Here is a 23,012-nt window from a genome sequence, read left to right on the forward strand (position 1 = left end):
TTGGTATTTAGTGACAGTGGAAAAACTAAGGCGTGAAGTAGGCAAGATGTGGAGGTAGTTGTGTGCTCCAAGAAAAGGCAATGGCAAAGGAGCTGAGTTACTCTAACAGTTTTTATGAGACTTGTAGATATTTCTAAATAGGGTTTGTGGGACGAAGGGAATGTTGTAGCAGAGACATCACTCTGGTTGTTATTTCAGGGTTGTTTCAGAGCGGGAAGGGAGCCTGGTAAACAGTTGAAAATCTGCACGTCTGTTAAATGTGGGAGTTTGCTGTGGGTTATTTTTTCTTCTTAAGGCTAAGCTTATGCAGAATATTCTGGCTGTTTTAAAGTGATGCCCTGTAATGTCTAAGGAATGGGATGTGAGCTGTTGCTTAAAGCCAGTATTTTTCAGGGAACAGTCTAGTAACACTGCAAACATTGCTTCAGACTGTAACTGGCCTCTAAATTCTTTGTGTATACTTTGAGATTAGAATCAGTTATCTTTGTCTTCATTTATGTTTATATGTTGCTTACAATAGTAACCTGGCCCTTCTTTTGTGTATTGCTTACAGGGACAGAAGATGATGTTGGTATTTTGCCAAGGACGATGGATATGTTGTTTAAAACTGTTGGAGGAAGGCTATACACAAAAATGGATCTGAAACCTATTCGGTGGAGAGATTACGTAAAACTGACTAATGACAAAGTGAGAGAAGAAATTGCTCTTAAAAATTCGTTGCTTCTTCTGACAAAAGAGGTAGGAAACTACTTTATAAAGAAATGATGAGTACATGCATCTTGTGATAGTTCAGTGTTATCCTTTCCATTCTGTAATGAAAGAGGGTTCTGTATTTACACACAGTTTTCTATTTGTCTTTCTGTTCCTGCTGAAAAAGAATGAAGCATCTTATTAGTGGTGTGCTACACCACACTGGGGTATTTTAGTTGTGGAGTATGTTAACTTGATCTTACTGATGAGGTGGTTAAGTGTGGACTTCACAGTGTGAAAGGCAGGTGGCAGTAAAATTCCTTCTGAATTATTTCAAGAGCACAGCTGAGTATGAAGTCTGGCCCCAATGATATTTAAGTATTTCGGGGAAAAACAACACCTGTCTTCTACATGAACCAAAGATGTGTAAAACTGTTCTAGGTTTAGTGAGTATGTGGAAAGAAAATGCAGTGAACAGCTATATGCTGATCTCATCCTACTCCATTAGAGAGTTAAGATGTGATCGTGCGATATAGGTGCCTCCTCTAGTTTCAAGACCCGTGTTCCTAGGTAAAATACTTGACCTTATAAGCTAAGTAGGTACAAGCTTTGCTGACTATACAAAGCCAGATCTGGGTGAGTGTCATGTAGATGAAAAATTCTATGTTAAAAGTTTTACTTCTAAGCATACTGTATCTGGTAGGTGAGATTCCTCCTCTTCAGTAGATGAGAATTTCTTTCTACTTTTGTGCTCTATAAAAAAGCAACACAACCTGAAGCCTGGGAACTGAGTATACATCTATGAACATCATGAGATCTACATGTTGGGAGCTATTCTGTATTTTCTATGACCAAACTACTTAAAAATATTATATTTACAAAATTTAGTCATAACTTCATTTGTGTAACACTTTGATACCCTGAGTTAAGAAATAATAAGCTGCTTATCTACATTAAGTGATCAAGTATTCTACCTTAACTTCCTTTTCTGAGAGTTGACCTAATAAGCCATAGGATATGGAAGTCCTGAATTAAGAAAATCCCAATAAGAAAAATATTTCAGGAGTCCAAGATTCATGAAGGGTAAAATGCAGATTATAAATGGGCTATTGAAAATCATCTTATTAAATAACTCCTTTTCCTGTTGGGGATTCTCTCCCTATTTGTTCTTTTTCTTTCTGAATCAGGAAGCTGAAATGCATCAGATCTTATAGTAAAGGAATTGTCAGAAATGAGTAGTAAGGTGAAACCAGTCAAAATGTGTAGCCAGGATTTTTGTGTTGGCACCTTGGAACTCTACTGTATTGTTTTCTGGTAGAGCAATACAGCTGCTTTTAAAATAAATAAATAAATAAATAAATAAATAAATAAATAAAAGCAACCAGTGGTGTATTGGTGCTGTACATCAATAATAAATCCTAAAGTCTCTGTTTTCTTTCGTAGGTAGACCATCACAACAGCACTAATGACAAATCCCCAGCTGATTCTAAGGGTATGCTTTATATTAAACAGTAGCAATTAGAAAAGCTTCTGTAAGGTCAACGACTGGCTTTATTGGCTAATGCTGATAATAAAAGGATTATTTAGCTTTTATTTGTAACAGAATGGAATAATGGGCAGGACATCTGGGCAGAAAACAGAAGGAATAAAATGGCTAGGAGACTACTGGGACATCTATCATAACCTGGTTTTATGAGGTGAAAGTAAAACAAAGAAAAAGAGTATGATTTCTGATAAAATCCCTAGTGGTTTTCCGACAGGCCTTTAGGGCACTTAAGAACTCACTAAATACTTTTTTTTCCCTAAAAAGTCAGAACGAAGTGTCCTTACTAGTTCAGTTCTCTATATTGTAAAGACTGAAGAGTTCTGAATATTTCTAACCCAACTATAGATGTTAGATTGGGTTTTGGAAGTGAAAAAGCAAGCTTTATAGCAGGCGTGTCTTTGCAAATGTGTAGGGCAAGCGTCTTGACTTCCAGATACTTGGTGTTTGTATGAGAGGTGGGGATTCTCTGTGTTTATGTTCTGGGAAAAGTTTTAAGCTGTAAGCTTAACTATTACTTATTTTTAAATGCAGCTAGTTTTACTGTCTCTACATTGACTTGTAATATTTTCTACTTTGCAGGTGCAGAAAATCTCTCAGAAGGATCAGACCAACTTAGCAGATTATCTATAGATGATTTTGTGAAGTTCTCTGGGTTTCATTTTTTGAGATTTACAATGAATGTTTTTATGATTTACTGGCTCCTTTATCAAATGACAGAAAAAAAAGGATACTTTGCCTTGCTCAAGACATCAAGGGATATTCTTATGTAAAAGGTAACTAGAATACTTTGCAAACTGCCAAGCTTGTCATGGAATAGTGTAACATGTTTCTTCTGAGATAGAAAACTCTTAAATGTGTTCAGTGTAGCTCTAGAAGTGTCTGCTTGAATGTGAAGGCAACAAGCTACATGTACGTATCTGCATCTTCAACAGTATTCTCCTTATTCCTGTACTTTGCCCATAAAGCCTGTGTGAACTCCACTGCCTTCATCATCCTTGAAAATGAGAGCCATACAGTCGTTATAATGCAGACAAAATCCAGATAACCCATCCCCAATAAGAACTACAAGCTAAAACAAAAAACTTCTCAGATTGACTTCTGCACCAATGAATACAAACTTTCGGCTTCTGTAGTTTAAGAACTTAGCTTTTGTACTTTCAGTACTAAGGCTGCTTGCTTAATTTGGATGGAACATACTTTAGTATACTGGTAGGATAAACTGTTGTGCTATACTATACCTTGCCCTTTTCTGTGGGAGGAAGAATCTTAGTCTTATCTGCCATCAGCTTGTTGTATGTTTGAGGCAGAGTTAATGAAGTATTTTATTGTCTTAACTAAATGTTCTTAGTTTGTATACCTTATTTCTTGTTCACTTTCTCTTTTGCTAGCGAAGCTTGCAAAAATCACTTTTCCTTCTTTTGAAAGGTTTGCAGTGGGTTCAGATTTCTGATTCTAAAGAAGCTTTCAGACTTTTTAAACTGGGACAGAAACACCGGAGTTTTGCAAGCACAAAGCTATATACTTGCTCCAGCTGAAGGTGGGAAACTTTCACTAACATTGGGTGTAACATAGTGTGGGGAAGAGGGATGAATGAAAATATTGTTTATGGCTTTTTTTCGGGGAAGAGGCTTTAAAAAGGCTTGATATCTAGTGTTCCATGTGATATTTTGTGACAGTTTGTGATTCTAGTGCTTTGAACTAGAAGGATTAGTCCTTCAAGCAGATAAGTGCATACAAAAGCTAAGTGTTTTATCAAAAACTCTCAACAAAACAACTAAGCCTTCTTCCATGTAAGTAATGGTGGTTCATGAGGGGGAAGAAAAGCAAAATAAACCAAGACGGAATGTCGCTTTAAAAGGTTTAATGCATCTAGTAGAATTATTGTTAATTGAATCTGGAATAAATCCAGCAGTGTTTTGAACAGATGTTACAGATTTTAGAAAATGTGTGTATTTCTGGCTATTGACCTTGCTTCATTTCTCCTTTTAGCCACAGTATATTTACAATTAAGGTACTAAGAATTGAAGACCTTGAAATGCCACGAGTGACACGAGTCAATGAGTAAGTTCAGAGCAGAGTTCCCTTCTTCTTTTAGGATGAAATTGTCAGTTACTTTCAGTATTGATGTATTGATATTGGGCTACGGACACTAGGTTCCCTGATACAGCCTCCTGTATGAGTGGTGGTTCCCCATTTCCTGTCATTATGCAGTACTAAACCATCAAGTTGTAATGCTGTTCTATATCTTGTGCCCACTGTTCCACACAGTGTTCCTTTATCCTTCTCACTCAACTTCTGAACTAATGTAAATCCTCAGAAGGAAGAATATGGCAGAAAAATGGAAGCTGTGTTGGAAAAGAGTTTGGCAGGAAGTAGTGTGCAACTTCACTAGGAAAGCAACATTAAAAAGCATGAAAGGGTTCAAGAAATTGTTCCTCTAGGAGGAGTGGTTGTGTTGGAAATGATAAATAATCAATGTACATTCAAAGGCAAGAAAACTTAATTTTCCTTATCTGCCTTCAGATTATCACTGTGTGATCTTGCTGGTTCAGAAAGGAATACCAAGACGTGCAATGAAGGTGACAGACTGAAAGAGAGTGGAAATATCAATGCATCTCTCCTAACTCTAAGCAAGTGTATTAGTGCACTCAAGATCAGTCAGCAGTCAAAGTAAGTCCTTGTACAAACTGTAAACTAGTTGTAGATTTCAGATATCATGTACAATGTTTAAACTATTGTTTAAAATGCAGAGTACGAAACTATGTTATGAGTGAAAACTATCTGTAGGCTTCTGCAGATGTGTGAAGACTTAATGATCTAAGAAAGTGATCTATAAACTTGCCTTCTTTTTGTTGTTGTTTTTTGTTTGTTTGTTTGTTTTTTCAAATAAAACCATTCCAGTTCTAAATTTCTGACTGTGTTATCATAGACTTAAGCAAATTAGCGTTGTGGTTTTTTTGTTTTTTTTTTTTCTGGCCTTGCCTTCTCAAACAAGTCCTGGGGCAGATTATAAAATTTGTTTTCACTATTTTCACTTTAAATGTGTGAAATGTTAGACCTTTTCCTCCTTTGTTAGTTAGTTGCATTTATCATTTAGTTCTGCTGTAACAGTTTTCCTCAGGGATATTGCTGTGCTTTGTCCTAGCCAAGAGACATGGTCAGAATATATATATTATATATATATAATTTGGAAAAGGAAAATTATATATAGATATATATAATTACATATATACATATAGATATATATAATTACATATATACATATATATATTTTTTTTTCCAAACCTTGATGCAACTTCATCATTCTTTCTGATCTAGCTAACCAAATTCAGAGAGAAGAAAGCCTGCTTGCTACTTCTGTCTGAGGTTGTGCTCTAAATGAGTGCAGACAGAGCTTTCTGTATTTTAAACAATGTAGTATTTATTTACAGTCACAGCTGGATATAATTGCAGAATTCTCTGCTGATTCTCATTTGAAGGTGTCTTTCTGTCCCAAAGATTAGGTGAGCTCTGTGTTCATGAAATGCCACACTGTGCCTGGTAGCCTATTCAAATTCTGTTATGCTTAAAAGTAGATGAAAATAGGCCTTGCTACTGGATTAGTCTCTTATCTGTCTGTCCTTTCTAGGGAAGAAGGATTCCTTAAAATTAGCTGCTGCTTAAAGTGCTTTGATTTATTCAGAACTGTTTTATTTGTTGGTCCTGATCACTTGAAATTTTAACAATATGGGGGAAATGTAGTGATGACTTTGATAGTAATTTTCTTTAAAATAAGAACTCATTTACCACTCCTGCACTAAAGCTACTTATGGGTCATGTGTGTTGTGACAGGAGCGTAGCTATGTGAAGCTTTTAGCTCTGTTGGCAGAATTCAGTAGCTGTAAAGAGTCCAGCAGGTAACCTCACTAGAGAACAGTGTGTTTAGTCACGCTTTAGGAGTTCTCTCCTAATTTTCTGTACATCACCAGCTGTTTGATTCAGTGGCTTAACCTTGGTTTAGGAAACACCAGAGATGTTGTAATAAGTATATGCTTCTTTATTTCCAAAGTATTTACTATTGTCCTTTCCTAGAGACAATATACTGAGAGAGTGGTTATCTCTGATTTTGTTGGGTACTGTTTTCTTAGAAGTAGATAGGTCAGTTTGCCAGATGTGGTAAGGGAAAGAGAAAGGTGAGAGAGAATTTAAGCTAACGTGAGGCTGTATGACCTATCTTAGGCTGGATGTTGAATGTACTTTTTGTTTTAAATGTTCTCGTGGGTTGTCTAAGAAGATAATGGCTGCATAGTAGCTGGAACAATCATACAACCTGTCTGCAAACTAGCAAAAAGATTAAATTCAAAACAACCCACAACTCAAAATGATTTAAAGACTAGTGCAGTTATTAATGTGTTGTCTTCCACTTGGATAGCTCTCACATTGAAATGAAGCTGTTAACTTCTGTTAATGGGATTTGTTGTGGTTTTTGTCTTCAAAGGGTGCAGCAGCACATACCGTTTCATGAAAGTAAGTTAACACACTTTCTTCAGGGATTCTTCAGTGGAAAAGGGAAGATACACATGTTAGCAAACATCAGCCAGTGTGCTTCAACCTATGAAGAAACACTCAATGTGCTAAGATTCTCAGCTATTGCACAAAAAGTGAGTATGTTGTAGTCTATTTTGTTGATCAGTACTTATGATTTGCATTTAAAGAAAAAATTCTGTTCTTCTAAGAATATGAATCTATTTGTGTAGTATCTGTAGTGAATCTGGGTGTTTGTCTCCATACAGCAGTCAGGATTTTTAATTTAGTGTTTTAGTTGAGCTTAATTTTCCTACAGAGTTTTCTAAAAATCTCTACTGGGGTCTTTGTGTTTCTTTGGGGTGTGAGGGCAGAAGCATCTTCTGAGAATCTCATTCCTAAAAAGTATTCAACCTAACAAGAAGCAACTTGTTACATCTGGAGGAGATTTTATGCTATTTACTTAATTTTTCTCTCTTCTCAAAATATGATCCCATGTAGGAAAGCAAATCCAGCTACCCCATATGTTGCTGCTGTTGTAATTTTGAATATTGTCCAGTTCAAGTGTTGACAAAAGAAGTGGAGCAGTAAAGAGTTTGAAAAGCTGTGTTATGGCCATCAGATGCTTCAGTGGGAAAGTGGGGGTTAAGCGGAATGGGTAGGAGTGAGTGCTATGATATAACACTGAAGAAGTTAAGCTGTCAGATCAGTGCTACAGTCTTGATGGAAAACTTTGAAGTGCTGAGAGTTTGTGTTTGAAGCACAATTGATGGATGTGTGCCCTTGGATTGTGGCCTTATCTGAAAGAGGTTAAGTGTGAAAGTAGAGGGAGCAGCCTATGAGGGTGATGTGGCGCTGCAAGACAAAGAACTGAAAAGATGATCAGTTGCATTGAATGCAACTGGAAACTCAAAACATAAAAAAAGCAGAAATCTATGGCTGCATGAAGTGGCAGTTCTTGTACATTGTTTGCCTAGTGAAACTCTTGAGGTTAAAAGCAGGATTGGAGTCTGCAATAACTCCTTTGTACTTTCTTGAAAACTGGTTTAAGTAGTGACCAAACATCAAATACTATAAAATATATTAGCTTTTACTAGAATGCCACTTATCTTCCCCCCATATGAATCACTGTCATGTTGTATGTGAATTTGTGAGGTGGGTTTTGAAGCTGAAATTAAAAACTTCTTGTATGGCTGTCTTCATAGTGGCTATCCAGACTATGTGTAGAAATAACAGCTATTATGTAGTCAGCTATTCACCAGTTTTAACTGATTATAAATTACGTTTCAGGGTGGAGAACATAGCATAGTGCCTGACACCTGTGTTGATCCTGAGGGCATTCTTGATTCTGTGCATTATGATGTCATGGATATTAAAGAGCAAGCTGAGGCAGCACATAGTTCCATTGTATCCCTGGAGGACCCGAAGGAAGATATTGGCTGGTTTGAAAAGCAGCTGGAGAAAACTAACTTTGAACTGATGGAGACCAAAGAAGAGCTAACAGAGAAAAACACCAAACTACTTAAAACTGAAGAAGAGCTGATGCAGAAGAACAAAGGTGAGTTATGCGATGTGAAAGGTAGAAGACAGAAATAGTTCATTAATCTAAAAGAGAAATAACCAGTTTGAGTAGGAATTAGAGGAGATGTTCTACCTTTGGAACCATAGCCTGTAGATAAGTGATAGTTTATTCCTTGTGTATATTCAGGTTCAGCAATTCCACGGTTTTTGGTTATTTCTTTTCTTTTTTTTTTTCCCCCCCTCTCCTTTAAACTGCAACTAGCAGCTTTACGCTTTCGTAAGTATGGGGTTAAATGTCTATATCTTGATTTTTACTTTTATATTGTAATCTCTACTCTTTATGTCTTGTTGATGCAATGTTTTCGTTCCAAGAAATATAGAAAACTTTTGAATCGCTCCCAATAAGTGAAGACCACATGCAAATTAATTAATCTGTTCAAAAGCTACCTAAACATTAGAATATCTGGAAAAATTGATTACTTAATAAACTATCTATTGGCTACTTATGTAATACAACCTTTTCTGTGTGTTACAGACTTTGAAATGCAGGTGATTAATTTGGATGAGTCTGTTGAGCAACTTAAAGAAGCAACTGAGGTAACTTTATCAAGAAGATGTTGTGTAAAATTGTTTTAATACCAACTTGTGGTAGCTTAAAATGCTATTCCAGTAGGCTCAATTAATAGATTTCTTACCGAGCTTAGCTTAACTGAATTTGCCTTTAATGCATTGTGTAATTCAGCTACTTAACACTACATTAGAAACTGATGACTGAATTTTTTTTATTTTTTATTTCTAAGAAAATGAATGCACAAAATGAAAGGATTCGAGAGCTAATGGACATCGTGGTGCAGAAAGATTACATTATTACAGAGCTACAAGACTTAAAATCTCATTTAGAAGAAAAAGTAAAAGATTATGTGAGTTTTACACATCTCCGTATCCTTATACAAAAAAAGAAAAACACTAATTCTATGCTTGTAATCAACACATTTTTGGAAAACTGATTTTCTGTATGTAGCTGGTACTCGCTTGAAATTGTAAACAATTCAAATTTATCTGAAGGTAGTTGTTGTTAACACAAACAACAAAAATATCAGGACACAATCTAAAATATGCGTGACAGAGCTGACTAAGCTTTAAGGTTGGATTATATCTGTTACGATGAAAGTGATTTTAGCAGCTTAGCAGAAGTGTGATGTGATGAACTTGTATGAGAGCTGACCATTTGCTCTTTGACCATGTTTGTAATTTTGTTGACTTCTTGGAAACAGGAAATTCTTTGATAAACTGGTAAACTCTTGATTGTGTGCAAGTCTTTTACTTTGTAACCTGCTAGGCTCTTGCTTTCCCTTGTATACTCTACCGAGTATTGCACTTGTCATTATCTGAAGGTGTACTTGTTCTGTCTGCTATTGAAATTTGTAACTGATGTCTATAGAGACACCGGGTAAATATTTTAGCTGTATGGTTTTGTGTAAATATTTGCCTACAGAAGATTACTGAGACTTAAGTGCTCCTTTTGTTAAGCTTCAATGTAACTGATCTTATATCAATACAGGAAAAGACTACCTACCATTTAACTACCATTAAAGCAGAACCGGCAGAAGAGAACACTAATAAAGGAACTGAAAGCAGCCAATTTTCAGTGCTTTCAGTTAAAGCACTGAAACAAGAGAAAACTGAGTTGGAAGTGGGAAGAAAGCGCAGTAGTGATGAAGATAAGCCTACTGTGGAAGAGCCACCTCCAAAGAAAGGTACAGTTTCTTCCATCCTTGAACAGGGTGTCTTCCAAAACAATAAATTGCTTCCTATTCCGGATAGGAAGCAAAAGGCTGTGAAGCGCGTACCTTATGGTATAAGGAGAAAAGCCACTGTGTTAAACTGTAAATAGAAGTAACTGTTATGTAAATATCCCTTGTTCAGAAGGTCCTATGCTGTTCATTTTTGAATGCTTAGGATTAAAAGTTTTTTGCACTATTTTTTTCCTTTTTGCTGCTTTTTCCTCATCTGTTGATGCACTTGCAGATTTGGTAATAGTTTTAAAGCAGTTTCTTTAGGATTGTTTCAACTGCTGTTGCTGATCTTCTGAGTAGCATCAGCTGTTCAAGTGCTTTTTTTTGTTTGTTTGTTTTGTTTTTCCTGAAGCAACTATCAAAATTGTTGACGACCTGCTAATTGCTCGCTCATGGGCAATATTTGAGCAAAATGGCTTGGATAAGCTCTGATGCATTTAACTTCACTTCTGGGCCCAGCTGAGCATCAGTGTTCCTAGAATTACGGAAGGCATATACAATGTAGAAGGGAAAATCTAAAACTTAGCTGTAGTCCCTTCCTTTCTTGTATTCCTCTTGCAAAATATGTGCAAGGGAGAAAGTCAAGGCCTTCTTTGGATGAGATGCTGTTCTTGGATGATTTGTCCCTGCTGCCTTTATTTGGCATAAATATTGAATCCTAATGTGACCACTGAATGGCATCACATATAAGCATCTTACCAGAGACTGAGGGAGGGATGTGGACTCCTCCATACTCCAAATAGTAGTGGGTTTGTTCTAATCATATGACCAAAGCTCTCATTTAAAAATTAATGACAGCAATGCTCCACATAGGAATGAAAATGGGTAGCTGATAGTCACAATGTCAGCATGAAGTTTTCGGTTAAGAAGTACTGAGTATTCAATCATGTTAAAATTTTCTTCTATTTGTGAGTATTAATAGCATCCAATTTCAAAAACTGCTTAATATATATTCTTTAGCTGTGTTAAATATACACAGTAGAACAATGAGCACAGGTATGTTGTGCTGGTTCTTTTGTAGAATTAGTTATATAAGTAGCACGAGCAAAAGTGTTTTAGGAGATGCTAGGTTATCTCAGCTTCAAGTTCAGGGTATTTACACCATTCTCTGAGCTTTTAGGTCTTGTTTCCTATGCTCTGTAATAATGCTTTTTCCCTACTTCCTCTGTAAGGAGCTTCTAGACTGAACATTACACATCTTCTCCCTAGTCTTATTTATCTTGCTTTAGTGCTTGCTTGTTGTTTTCAGCATAAAGTGTTTAGATTACTTATAAATCATATTCCCCTCACTAGTGTTGCTGGGTGAGCAGTCAAAACCCAAAACCTGGTTTGGGGTGGAATATGCCACTGCTGTTTCTTCAGTATGACTTCTAAATCAGTTGAGGGCTGTATATAAAACTCCTTAGATGAGTTAAGAGGCTGTTTCCATGCAGTACATGTGAATCTGTATGTAATGCAGGCTGCACGTGGGCACTATAAAATTCTGCATTGTAGTAATAAAAGGACTGTACAAGAATCACCATGGAATATATTGTTGTGGTGACCCAATCCCTAGTAAGTCTTGACTTATATTTATTTTTCTAATACTTAAAGTATGCATATTATGGAATGGACATAACTGGATTCTAAAGCAATGATGAAATACAGCAGAAGTCGCTTTTGATAGAAAGAAAATGCATGTGATTTTAGCTAATTGCTCACCAGTTAAAGAAAAAAACAGCCTCAAGCTAATGGAATATTTATGGAAACTTGAATCTGCAAATTTGTACAACTTTATGAGTGAACTTTATATGCAAAAGAGTAAGTGTGGACAGAAGTAGGAATCCTCATATTTTGTTTAGAGATCAACTGAATAAGAGAGACAGATATCAACACTTAAGTGATCAACTTGTCCAGGGTTTTATCTTTCTTTTGAAAGTAAGAGGACTGTGAGTTGGAATGAAATTTCTTAGAGAACTGTTTATCTACCATTTAGATGTAGATGGAGTGATTCCTGGCTGCCTTATAGGGATTGCTGAAGCACGGAAGATAGAAAGAATATAGCTGTGAATTATCTATCTCGTTCCCATGTTTCTTAAATCTAATTAGATTTTCTACTGGTGTGGAGTGGAAGGTTTGAGTAGTGCCATGGTAAAAGTGTTCTTCCAGACTGAAAACCTTTTGCTGTTAATTCTGTATAGAAATCTGAGGCACCTGATTACGTGTTCAGAGGACTTGAATTCCTTCACTAGTATCAAATACTATGTGATGTGAGGGCATGGCTTGCATATTACGACAGTGTTTCACATAGAAGTTGCTACTTGGTGTTGTGAACTGCTATGTAATAATTATTTTAATCAATCTGAGCTACATTCCTTTTCCCCTTTTTTTTTTGGTTTGTTTGTTTGTTTGTTTTACAGTAGTTGTAAATGAGGGAAAGAAAAAGAACACTGTAGAGCAAAGGACAATTGAACACATGAAACAAAAGTGCTCCGCGTACCGAAAGGAAGTACTAGCACCGAGGGAAAGAACTGAAATCTTGGAACATCATTTAACTGTGCTTGAAGAACAATGCAGAAGAGAAAAAAATAAAAAAGAAGATTTCAGTAAGCAGGTAACAAGCCTGCGTATTGAGCTTTCTTTTTCTGAAGAAACAGCTGATGCCCTCCGTGAACAAATTCGTCAGGGTCAAGCTGACTATCGGGAAATTGCTTCTGAACTGGATGAACAGAAATCTATAAATATGACACTTGAAAACAAAAATGCCCAACTAACTAACAACATAGAAGTTGCCAAAGAATATATAATTGATAAAGTGTCACAAGTAAAAGAAATGCGGACCAAATTAGATGAATTATACAAATGTCACTTAGAGTTTCACGCCATCGGTACTGACTTTGTCAGTGTAAAGGATTCCTCAGACTGTGAAAAAGATGAGCCAGGGACATCTCAAATTAGTTCTGCATGCATTCAGTCACAGACTTCTTCCATCTCAGATCTTGTGCAGGACCTCTCCTTTAACTATAGTCTTGAAAGGATTTGGGAAGTATGCAGAAATATTGTTGATGTTTCCTCACAAAAAAGTCAGCACATCAAAGCACTGCTTCAAGACAATGAAAACCTAAAGGCGGGACTGAATAATGCTGAAAATCATAATCGTCAACTTGTAATGAAGCTATGTGAGATTACAACTCACACTAGTCAGGAAGATGATCTTGTGAATCAGTTACATGAGCAAATAGAAAAGAAAACTCAGGACATTGAAGAAAAGACTGCAGAAGATCAGAGAGTGATTGCACAATTTCAGGAGGAAGTTGCCAACTGTGAGGTAAAAAGAAGAGAGCTTGAATATCGCCTGGAGGCTTACAAGACAATGGAAGACAATGTGTCAAAACTCAATGAATTACTTAAAGAAAAAGAATCTATTATTGTTAATCTGGAGACAGTTACAGCAACTCTGCAGGAGAAGTCTGCAAATGCAGACAAAAAGTTTGAAGAGTTAAGTAGCAAAGAAGCAAATCTGATTCAAGAAGTTATGCAGCTGAAAAACAGCTTGGAGCAGATGAAACACTCTCTTCGGGAAAAGGAAAAGAGTGAAATGGAGAAAGTGCAACGTATAGAATCGTAAGTAACCACTGAGTTAACTTAGAGCCCTTTGAGAATGAACTAGAGTTAAAAATAGTTAATGGGAACATCCCTTCGACTTAATGCATCTGCATGCTTATCAATGGCCAAACTACTACTTTAGGATGCTTTGGTATGCTACTTGAGTTCCAAGGGAAAACAGGAGTGTGCAAGGAAATAAAGAATAATATGGGGATTTCTGGTGGTTTTGTTGTACATCCCTCAGAATAGCATCTGAATAATTTATTGCTTCAGCATCTGATTATGAGAAGCAAGCTGAAATTCAAAAGTAATTGTTTAAATCTTGTCACTGGTCTAGATAGATTTAAGAGTCTATTTACAAATAGAAACCAACAGGCAGGGCATGGATTAAGCTGTAATTGCTGTTTCCATGAGATGTGTAACAATAATGTTCTTTGTCTCTTTATTTTTAACATAAGGCTAGAAAATATTCTTTCTGAGAGTTCTGCCCTTGTACTGAATTTGAAAAAAGATTTGCAGAGGAAAGAAGAAGAGTATGCAGATCTAAAAGACAAACATTCAGATGCCAAGAAACAAATTCAGCAAGTACAAAGCGAGGTTTGTAGTCAACTGAGATATTTTTTTCTGTAAGATTATGCTTGGCTTTCTGCTGTTAAAACTTCTCAAACTTTAACTATGAAGCTGGAAATTTCACACTACTGTGGCTAGCAGCAAATCTTAGGTAAAGTTGCCATTGAAGCTCTAGAGGGGACCAGAAGTTAAAACATGGTTTCGCATAGATAATGAGCAGAGGAAAGTAAAGTTGGTTGGTAGTCTGGAATAAGGTTTGTAAAGAGAATAGCTAATCTGCCTCTGGAGGGGACTTGTTATTATCTCTAAGTTACTGGTGACTTGCCATTGGTATCCGTGGTAACTCCAAAGCCTAAAACCTAAGTCTTGTGAAAAAACGCTGATAACTGGGAAGAAGAATGCTATTTACTTGAAGAGAAATAGACTAATTTCCAGAGGCTCTTTAATATAAGCATGTATATTTTTTTTCTTCAATTTCAGCTTCAGTGATGTTAATAGTTAAAATTTAATTATTAAACAAGAAGATATCTTAAAACCCATTTTGCAGGATCTTAGTCTGAAAGTTTATTGGGTGTGCTTGGGGTGGAAAATTGAAGCTTAAAAATGAATTCATGTCTTCCTTGGTAACCTTGCACTTGCTGTTGTTTTCCTACTCAGCACTTGTTTGTGAATTCCTCTTTATTTAACAAAGAAGTATTTGGCCAGGTTGTATTACAGAAGTCTTTTAATTAACCGTGAGCTGTGCTTACATTACAGGTGTCCACGATGCGTTCTGTGGAGGAATCCCTCAGGAACAGGATGGATGAACTTGAAAGGATTAATAACCAGTTTAAGGATGAGCTGGATTATAAAGACTATACTATCCAACAACTTAAACGGGTATTTTACTTGCTCTTAATTTTTATTAAATGAATGATGCAGGTTTTCCAAGCAACAGGAAAAAGGTTAAAAATAAAATTGAAGCAAAATGAAAGTGGCCAACTGAAATTAGTGGTAGACCATGAAAGATATTCAAATAATTAGTCACTACAGAGCACTGGCAGATTGTTTTCAATACAATAATCTGCATAGTAAATACATATGTAATACATGCATGTAACCTGATCTTGTTGAGTGACATCACGATATGTTAATTGAAATGTCTTACCATAAACTCTTTTTATCAGCTTGAGTCCTTATTTATGCTATATGAAAAACTTATTAATTCTAGGCTGTCTTAAAGATTCTGCTTGTTTCTACTGTGTATGCTTTTCTTTCAACATGAAATATAGGAGCTGGAGGAAAAGGACCATAATATTCAAAAGTGGCGTGAGGAGAGAGATCAGTTAGTAGAAGCTTTGGAAGAACAGCTCAAAACTTTGGCTTCTAATGCCATACAAAAAGAGACAGAAATAGCAGAACTGAGACAATCTGCCTTAAAGGATTCAAGCAAGGTCAGCTCTCCTTTCCTCCTACCTGATTAGCTACCCATAAATTCTGTAAGACTCCTGTACCTGCTCTTTGTATTCTGGGTGTGGTTCTGTTCTTGAACACTGTCGTATTGACATCATGTGCAACTAACCAAAAAAAGCACCAGCTTTTATTTTTGTTCTTCAGAAACAGAATTTCTGTTAATTACTAAAATTTCAAATTTTTCAGTAGTTCAGATAAGCAGATGTCAGTTTGATGCTTATGATCCTACAGTCAGACTGGACATCTGTAGCTTTTTCTGATAATTCGCAGCATTTCCGAATCCCAAGCTAGGCTCAATACTCAGATGGTGGTTCTGTCTCAGGTTTCTTACTTTCTTTGCTTTCTCTGAGGTAGTATCTACAATGGCATGAAAAGACAGAAGGGGACGTGGAGAGAGATTAAGGGAAGCATCAAAAAGCAGAGGGGGGATGATCTCTGGAAGTTGCATTTCTTATTTCAACATCCAGCTTTTAATCAGGATAGCCAATCTAAGCCGTAGCATAGAATTTCAGAAGCTAAACAGAAGACTAAATGAGTTGTGCTCTTTTGAGAATGTTTGGATTCACTTTATCTGAGAAGAAAGATGTTCTCATAGCAAAACTTCCCCTACAACTGCCGACTTTCTCACAGTACCGAGGATTTGGGAACAAATAAAAGCTCGGGTTATTATATCTTAAGAGAGATGAAGGCTGAAGCACATAAGTAAAATAGAAGAATCAAAATATATTGTATTACAACTTCCCAGGCAATTCTGTGACTACTGCACTTGTAACAGTGACCGTACAAATCCGTGAAATGTTACTGTTCTTGAATAGTTAAGTGTTCTAGCCTGCAATTCTAAAACTGATGCTACTAAGTAATTGCAATACTGCTTGTGTGTGTTAATTCCTTTTGCCAATCCCACAACTCAGCAGTTTTTACTGTTTATTAGGATAATGCAACTGTGATAGAAGAGTTAAGAAAAGAACTGGCTGACAAAGATGACTTTTTATAAAGGAATTAAAACAACGCATTAACCACAGTAGCCCTCAGTGTTTGCCAGAAATACCTTTACTTGAAGAAAGACAAAGTAGAAGGAATGACTCTGTAAATGAAAAGGTATGATTATATTTATAGAAAGTAAGTACTTAACATCTTGTTAACCCCTTTTTGTTCTTCTGTTTTCCTAGGAGATACTGGAGCTAGAATAATTTTTCTTAGCATATAGTCCTTTAACTACATATTCAGTGATGAGTACTTGTTGGTTCTTTTTGTCTTCCACTCAAACATGAGCTCTCATCTTCTCAAAACTATTTTATTTACTAGAACACCATCTCTCTGTGTACATTATGGAACTTTTCCATGCAGTTTTCCATGTATTCGTATGTGGATGCTGAAGATTAGGCAGAGGTTTAGCCTTTGGTGTTCTAACATAGCAGCTGTGAGCGTGCAGAGTATGGGGGGAATGGATGACAAAACGACCAGCGTTACAGATTTTGTCCCTAACTAATGTCTCGCTTTCTCTCTTTTGGAGGCAGAATCCTGCCTGAGACTGTTAGTGAGACCCAGTAGGGTGTATCTGAAGATCACACAATGAATAGATGTTACTACCTTCCCACACTTGTGCTGTGTTTCAGCTTACGTGTTCATGTGGCGTCTGAGCTTGAGGTTTTACACTGTAACTTTAGAAAACTCGAGATATTTTGGAGGTCTAATGCATAGCCTAATCTTTACTCCTTTTAAATATTTACAGCCTAGGAAACAACAAAGCAAAACTAAAACTGGAGAAAGTATTCCATTAAGATGCAAAGCTGAAGACAATTATTTGTCACGTTGATGTACTAGGAGCCTCACTTCATTAAAAGAATCTGAGGTTAGTATGAAACTTCAGATCTGAAAATGTTGTGATTGTATTGCTTTTGATAAGGAATGAGTAGGAAAAGATCTCATGTTCTCTAAACAATTCCCAAGTTTTAATTTATTTATCCCTTTCAAGGTGATCAGATCACCTGTTTTTATAGCCTTTGATAGGAATAAAAGCTGTTGAAACAATTGTGTGATGAATTTTTGTCAGGTGCTGTTGAAAACTCTCCTCATGTTAATGCTTATGAAGTGGCTCATGATTAGATAAGTTACTTGGAAAAAATTCATGGAGCCACTGAAACGGGCACAGCAAATTGAACTTATTTTCTTCCTCTGCAGGATTTCTGGAGATTGTTTTGTTAGCAGATGATGTTAATCATTCCTATATAAGTTTTTAATTGCTAACTTTCATAAAATAGCAGTTACATATATTTTAAAAACAAAGTATTTATTAACCAACTTAATTCTTGGAAATACAGTGGGTGGTGATACTCCATTCAGATTCTTAGCAGAGCCTGATAAAGTGGCTCTGCCTACTTTTTGTCTTTCTACAATCTTTGGTAACTTTTTGAGAGGAAGAAGACTCCCCTCAGGGGGTCGGAACAGTGTAAGTAGTAAGAGCTGCTAGTCTGTGTTTGGGACACTGGAGTTTGCTAGTTACTAGCAGCAGTAGAAGCAGCCATCTACCATTTTCTGATGTCCCCAGCAGCCTGTCTTCCATGTGTTCAACCAGCATCTGAACTCATTTCTGATATGCTAGCTGAATTCCTGCCATAGAGAAGGAGGAGTCCAGGTGATCTCAGTTCTGACTTTGTTGTTCCTGTTGAGAAAAACAGGATTGGGTGGATTGTGGACAGGAAGTGCTGCTGGGGAAATGCATACTGACATTTCCCTGTCACTTAGCTGTGCATTTGCTGCCATTTGACCATGAGCAGGTACATGATAGCCTTCAGCTTAAGTACGGTGTCATTGCTTGAATGTCTGTATTCTCTCCAGGGAAAAGATAGCAATGGAGTTCTTTAATGACTTGTACTGGGCTTGCACCTTGCCAGCTGGACCTTACTTATGTAAATAACATCTCTAGTTTAGAAGAGGAAGGGCAAATTCCCTAAGATTAAGCTGGAAATTAATCGAACACTTGAATCAAATGCTCCTGTTCCTGCCCGGTTCTGACACAGCAGAGTTGAGATGAAGAAAATCGTGTCAGTTCTACCACCATTCTCTATTAAAAAAAAGTGTAGTTGTCTGTGCCCTTGAGAAAAAATGACTTGTAAAGTATCAGGCTCAGTTTAACATGGAGAACTTTTTTTGTGATCATGGATTGGAAATAATTTTAAATGTAACAAGTTCTAGGAAAGAAGGGTAAAACTCTGCTGTAACTGAAATAGACTCCTTCTGTTACAAGTGTTCTTACAGCAGGAAAATCGAATGCTTACATATCCTTTTCCAGATGCTTTATAGCTTTTTAATCTCATGGCTACCTTAACACTTGCACTTAAAATTCTTCTGTGCTATCAGGAGCATTTGGAAACTGTCCTCGACTCTTCTGGAGTGTCCGCAGAAAATGGCAAAACTAGTCGGTTCCCAAAACCGGAGCTGGAAATCCCACTGACACCTCTGCAACCTGATAAGATGGAGATAAAGCAGCACGGCAGCATGATACCTTTAGGAGTGAAAATGCCTAAGGCAAAAAAGAAAAGAAGTGATGACATGGATGAGGTATGACCTAGACCCAACAGAAAACAAAATATCTGATGCCTTTTTACCATTCTCATTTAAGCATTAAAAAAATGCTATTTCTACCTCAGTAAAGTAGTTGAAGAATTTAATCAATGAACTGCTTTAATGAACAAAACTAATAGCCAATCTCAGTGATAATGGTTTAAGAGAAGGGAATTTCTCTTAACTCCATTGTGTATTTTCTTTGAAACCTGTAGACATAAATCAGCTTTATAGACATCATGAGATGTCTAATACTGATATCTTAATGTCCTGTTTTTATAATTGAATGCTTATTTATTATTTGATTTACAGTGGAATAGTTACCACTAGCAAATACTTCCCTACTGTTAGCAAAAGTTTTTAAAGTGTTCACTTTTGTGACATCAGTTGTTCTTTCCAAAAGAATCATGGCTGAATCTTGTCTTATTTTCCCAGGATTTTGTGAAAAGTGAGAACACGAAAAATACAAAATCTGTCATGGCTTTTAATTCACCCTCTGCAAGTGACGAGAAAATGGTTGTTTTTTGTTCTAGTTTTGAAGCTAGCTTGGGACTTCCTGTAATTGTGTGGTCACACGAAAGAAGCAGTGTCTTATCCTTATGTGTATACCTGAATGGGAATCTTACATGCTTATGAGCTCTTCCTATTAAATTCCATAAGCTAACCAAAGGGCAAGTCAGTCTGTCCCCAGAGCGTGTAATGGCTGTACTGTGTAATGATTTGGAGGGAAGGATATTGCACACTGAATAGTTGGGAAGAGAAGCTTTAGTGTACTATCGTGTGCTTTTGTAAGTGAAGCCCTTGTATTAAACTAAGGTTCATATCATTAATATGCATGGCAGTTATTAAAAACAGATGTTCACATGTGATAGCAGTATCCTTGGCATGGTCAGAGTATGAGTAGTAGATTTTTCCCATCTGTTGTCTTCTGTTTTGTATGTTTGTTTATTTTATGTAATTAGAACAGCTTATGTAAGAAACAACTCCACAGCTTGGGAGCTACTTTTAAAGAAACTACTGCCTTATTAAGAAACTTTAAGAAACGTATGCCTTGAAATAGCTGAGATTTTGACAACTCCCTAAAGGGTATAAAGTTGTCCACATTACTTGCCGTTGTGGAATCATCAGCATAATGAACAGAGGTGTCAGTAGTAAAGCTCAAAATGTCAACTTAAAATAACGTTGAACTAAAATGAAGTTTAAACAATGCTCTTGTTTCACATGTTCACATCTCTGTTGAACAGAAATCCGGAAAAGACTACTTCCTGAGAAAGCGAGTACATGCTTCAAGACTGACTAAAAAGAAGGATGAAACACTGCAAAAAGTTGGAGATTTTATTCAAAGCTCTCCTTCTATTATACACTCTAAAGGTTGGTGTAGAATAAGTTTTATTCCATGTTTTCTAGACATTGTAGAATGGCTTGTTTCTGCTGTAGGCTATTAATGTATGTGTTCTTAGAGAACTTGTCTGCCATGTTAAGTTGTCCTTTGATTTATGAAGTAAATGCATTTATTCGTCTCTTCAGAGATTCATTATTACATTTGTGAAAACCTACAAGTATACAGAGAAAGTTGGTTCTGTCTTGTGCTTCTGTCAGCACGAAAGTTAGGCCTGTTGTTTAACTCCTGCTGAAGTTTCTGACTTCCAGTGACTTCTGAGCCATGATTGTCTTTCATACTCCATTTTAATGTGTGCTTTAAGCTGCCGTACCTGAACCTATAAACAGTTTCAGCTATAGAAGCAATAAAGAACCTCAATGAACAAATACAATTTCTGAGTATTTTCACTTAAATTTTACATGTCATTTATAAACCAAGTTTGTTACGAAGCTTTTTTTGCATTCAGTGATTTAAAGACTCACAAAACCAGTAAGTTGATTGGTTTATGTATCAAAACAAATTTCTTCTAGCCAAGAAGCTGATGTCAGCAGTAAGTTCTCCTAAATCAAACGAACCTGAAAGTCTCGAAGAAGGAGAGACCAAGCCAAAACGATGCAAAAGGAAGCTGTATTCCACTGTCGTTTCTGGCCCTCTAGAAATACCTGCTTCTTCGGTAAGCGATTATACTGTAGTCTTGGCTTAAAATAAACTACTAAGGAGTCCAAAGAGACTGGAGGTTTCATCTATTTGCAGGAGGAGGTTGAAAGTACTGAGGTATTTCTTTATTCTACCAAGTCATTCTTGTTGGTCTTCCTGCTGTTCTGTTTTAGTTTGTCCTCAAAGATCTCTGTGTTTGGCTGGCTTACAGTTTACTAAGTAGCTGATGTAGCAATCACGGAGATGTCTTCTAATTTGGAATCATAGATAATTTCAATGTGTTGGAGTGGGATTATTCTACTACACGCTTTTCTAGAGCACAACTTACACAGCTTTTTAGGTATGCTTAAACTATGATCTCCTGTCTAAGCCAACTTGCAAAGGATCTGATGTGCCAGTTTCATGACTCTGTCGGCAGCTATTGTGCTAAGAACATTCTTGCTCTGTTGGAACTGCATCTTTTAATTATATTAGAGTCCTTTTTGTGTTCAGCATAGTGATCATTTGCCCATACTGTAATATCCCTCTGAATTTTTTGATGATTTGACGAATGATAGGGGCAGAAACCAAAATGTTATTTTTTTTTGTTAAAGGATGAAGAAGATGAGAATTTCTTTTCTCACTGTAGTTCTGAGAACATGGAACTGAACCGAGAACTGAAATTCTGGGCAAGTCATAGCTACAGGGATTGAGGCTAAAAATGTTTTCTGAACGCTTCATGTTTCACAAAACAAGTATTATAATACTCTTTTGAAAACAAGCATTTCAAAATGAAAGCTGCCTTCAGGCTTTCCTCAGATGTGTGTGCTTTTTTAAGATAAACAGGATTTTGTACATTCTCCATATTTGTTCCTTGTGATTAAGCTGCATTAAAATGATCTCGGTATCCCATAGTTTTCTGAATAAAATATAATAATCAAATGCCATTCTGAAATCCATTTAGGGGAAGAAATATGTTTGCGTGGGTCAAGAAAAGCTTGTCAGTCTTGTGTGAAAAGATGAGTAACTTTTGAAATGTTTTCTTCAGGAATCTGAGGAACAAAAGAAGGAAAGTGATCATCTGATCATCAAGCGACGGCTGAGATCCAGAACAGCTAAAAAACCTTGAAGAAGCATGTTTGTTCCCCTTTCTCAGGACATACTTTTATCGTATTATTAAAACTGGTTGTTAATAAACAGTAACAGTTACTCCGTTGTGTTCTTAAATTTGTATATAGGTGTTTGTTGCAGAACGGCGGGAGAAAAGCAGACGACCACACCTGTCATTGACATATGATCAGCGAATCTCATTTATTCCTTGGCTGCGTGTACCTTTATAATACGGATAATTAGCTCATACATATTGCAAAAGTGGAGCTCATCATTGGTTCCCAATTACATACCATCCCCGAGTATCTTAACAGCTTGTTGTTATCAACTGAAAGCTACTCCCTTGCTGAGTTCCCAGAACCATGGCTAGTTTCTCACCATCCCAGGGCATCTTGTTATTCTCACTGCCCTTGCAGGTGGCATGACTGTTAGATTAACTGCACCGTGTTTACGACCCTTCTCAGCTAACTAACTGTAAAAAAACACTCTCTACACATGATAAGCATCATTTCTGTCCATGATTAGAAATTAGGTCCTAGTAATTGATTTAATTGCTCTGCTATTCTTACGGGATCCCCAGTTAAGGAATCAATTTCCTCCTTGAATCTCCTGACTTCTCTGCTAGTAAAAATGGCAGCTTAGCATTCCCTATTTTCCT

General features: G+C 36.6%; 2 protein-coding genes and 1 long non-coding RNA gene across 3 annotated transcripts; all 3 read left to right on the forward strand.

Annotated features, from left to right (window-relative positions):
* The first annotated feature begins 4,171 nt into the window (after positions 1 to 4,171).
* LOC146754422 (uncharacterized) lies at positions 4,172 to 7,601 on the forward strand. The gene is made up of 3 exons (XR_014938906.1): positions 4,172 to 4,297; positions 4,760 to 4,906; positions 6,714 to 7,601. It is a non-coding gene; the product is annotated as an uncharacterized LOC146754422 (long non-coding RNA).
* Positions 7,602 to 9,834: 2,233 nt separating this feature from the next.
* LOC146754423 (kinesin-like protein KIF20B) lies at positions 9,835 to 14,271 on the forward strand. Its single transcript, XM_085527568.1, has 3 exons — positions 9,835 to 10,017; positions 12,456 to 13,659; positions 14,100 to 14,271. Exons 2-3 carry the CDS (start codon positions 12,512 to 12,514, stop codon positions 14,269 to 14,271), a joined length of 1,320 nt encoding a protein of 439 aa, XP_085383694.1. The 5' UTR covers positions 9,835 to 10,017; positions 12,456 to 12,511.
* Positions 14,272 to 14,964: 693 nt separating this feature from the next.
* On the forward strand, positions 14,965 to 22,631 carry LOC146754424 (kinesin-like protein KIF20B). Its single transcript, XM_085527627.1, has 5 exons — positions 14,965 to 15,090; positions 15,483 to 15,644; positions 20,472 to 20,598; positions 21,139 to 21,281; positions 22,293 to 22,631. Exons 1-5 carry the CDS (start codon positions 14,977 to 14,979, stop codon positions 22,371 to 22,373), a joined length of 627 nt encoding a protein of 208 aa, XP_085383753.1. The 5' UTR covers positions 14,965 to 14,976; the 3' UTR covers positions 22,374 to 22,631.
* Positions 22,632 to 23,012: the final 381 nt, after the last annotated feature.

Source organism: Coturnix japonica, chromosome W (assembly GCF_054131305.1).
Source record: "Coturnix japonica strain WE chromosome W, WE-NBRP24, whole genome shotgun sequence".
In the NCBI taxonomy this organism is placed as follows: Eukaryota; Metazoa; Chordata; class Aves; order Galliformes; family Phasianidae; genus Coturnix; species Coturnix japonica.

Bases quoted from the DNA above. Each gene is read 5' to 3' on its own strand.
- LOC146754423 (XM_085527568.1), top strand. From the start codon at position 12,512: ATGAAACAAAAGTGCTCCGCGTACCGAAAGGAAGTACTAGCACCGAGG. The intron at 13,660-14,099 runs GTAAGTAACCAC...TTTTAACATAAG, and splicing joins AAAGTGCAACGTATAGAATC to GCTAGAAAATATTCTTTCTG.
- LOC146754424 (XM_085527627.1), top strand. From the start codon at position 14,977: ATGCGTTCTGTGGAGGAATCCCTCAGGAACAGGATGGATGAACTTGAA. The intron at 15,091-15,482 runs GTATTTTACTTG...CATGAAATATAG, and splicing joins CTATCCAACAACTTAAACGG to GAGCTGGAGGAAAAGGACCA. The intron at 15,645-20,471 runs GTCAGCTCTCCT...TCTGTTGAACAG, and splicing joins CCTTAAAGGATTCAAGCAAG to AAATCCGGAAAAGACTACTT.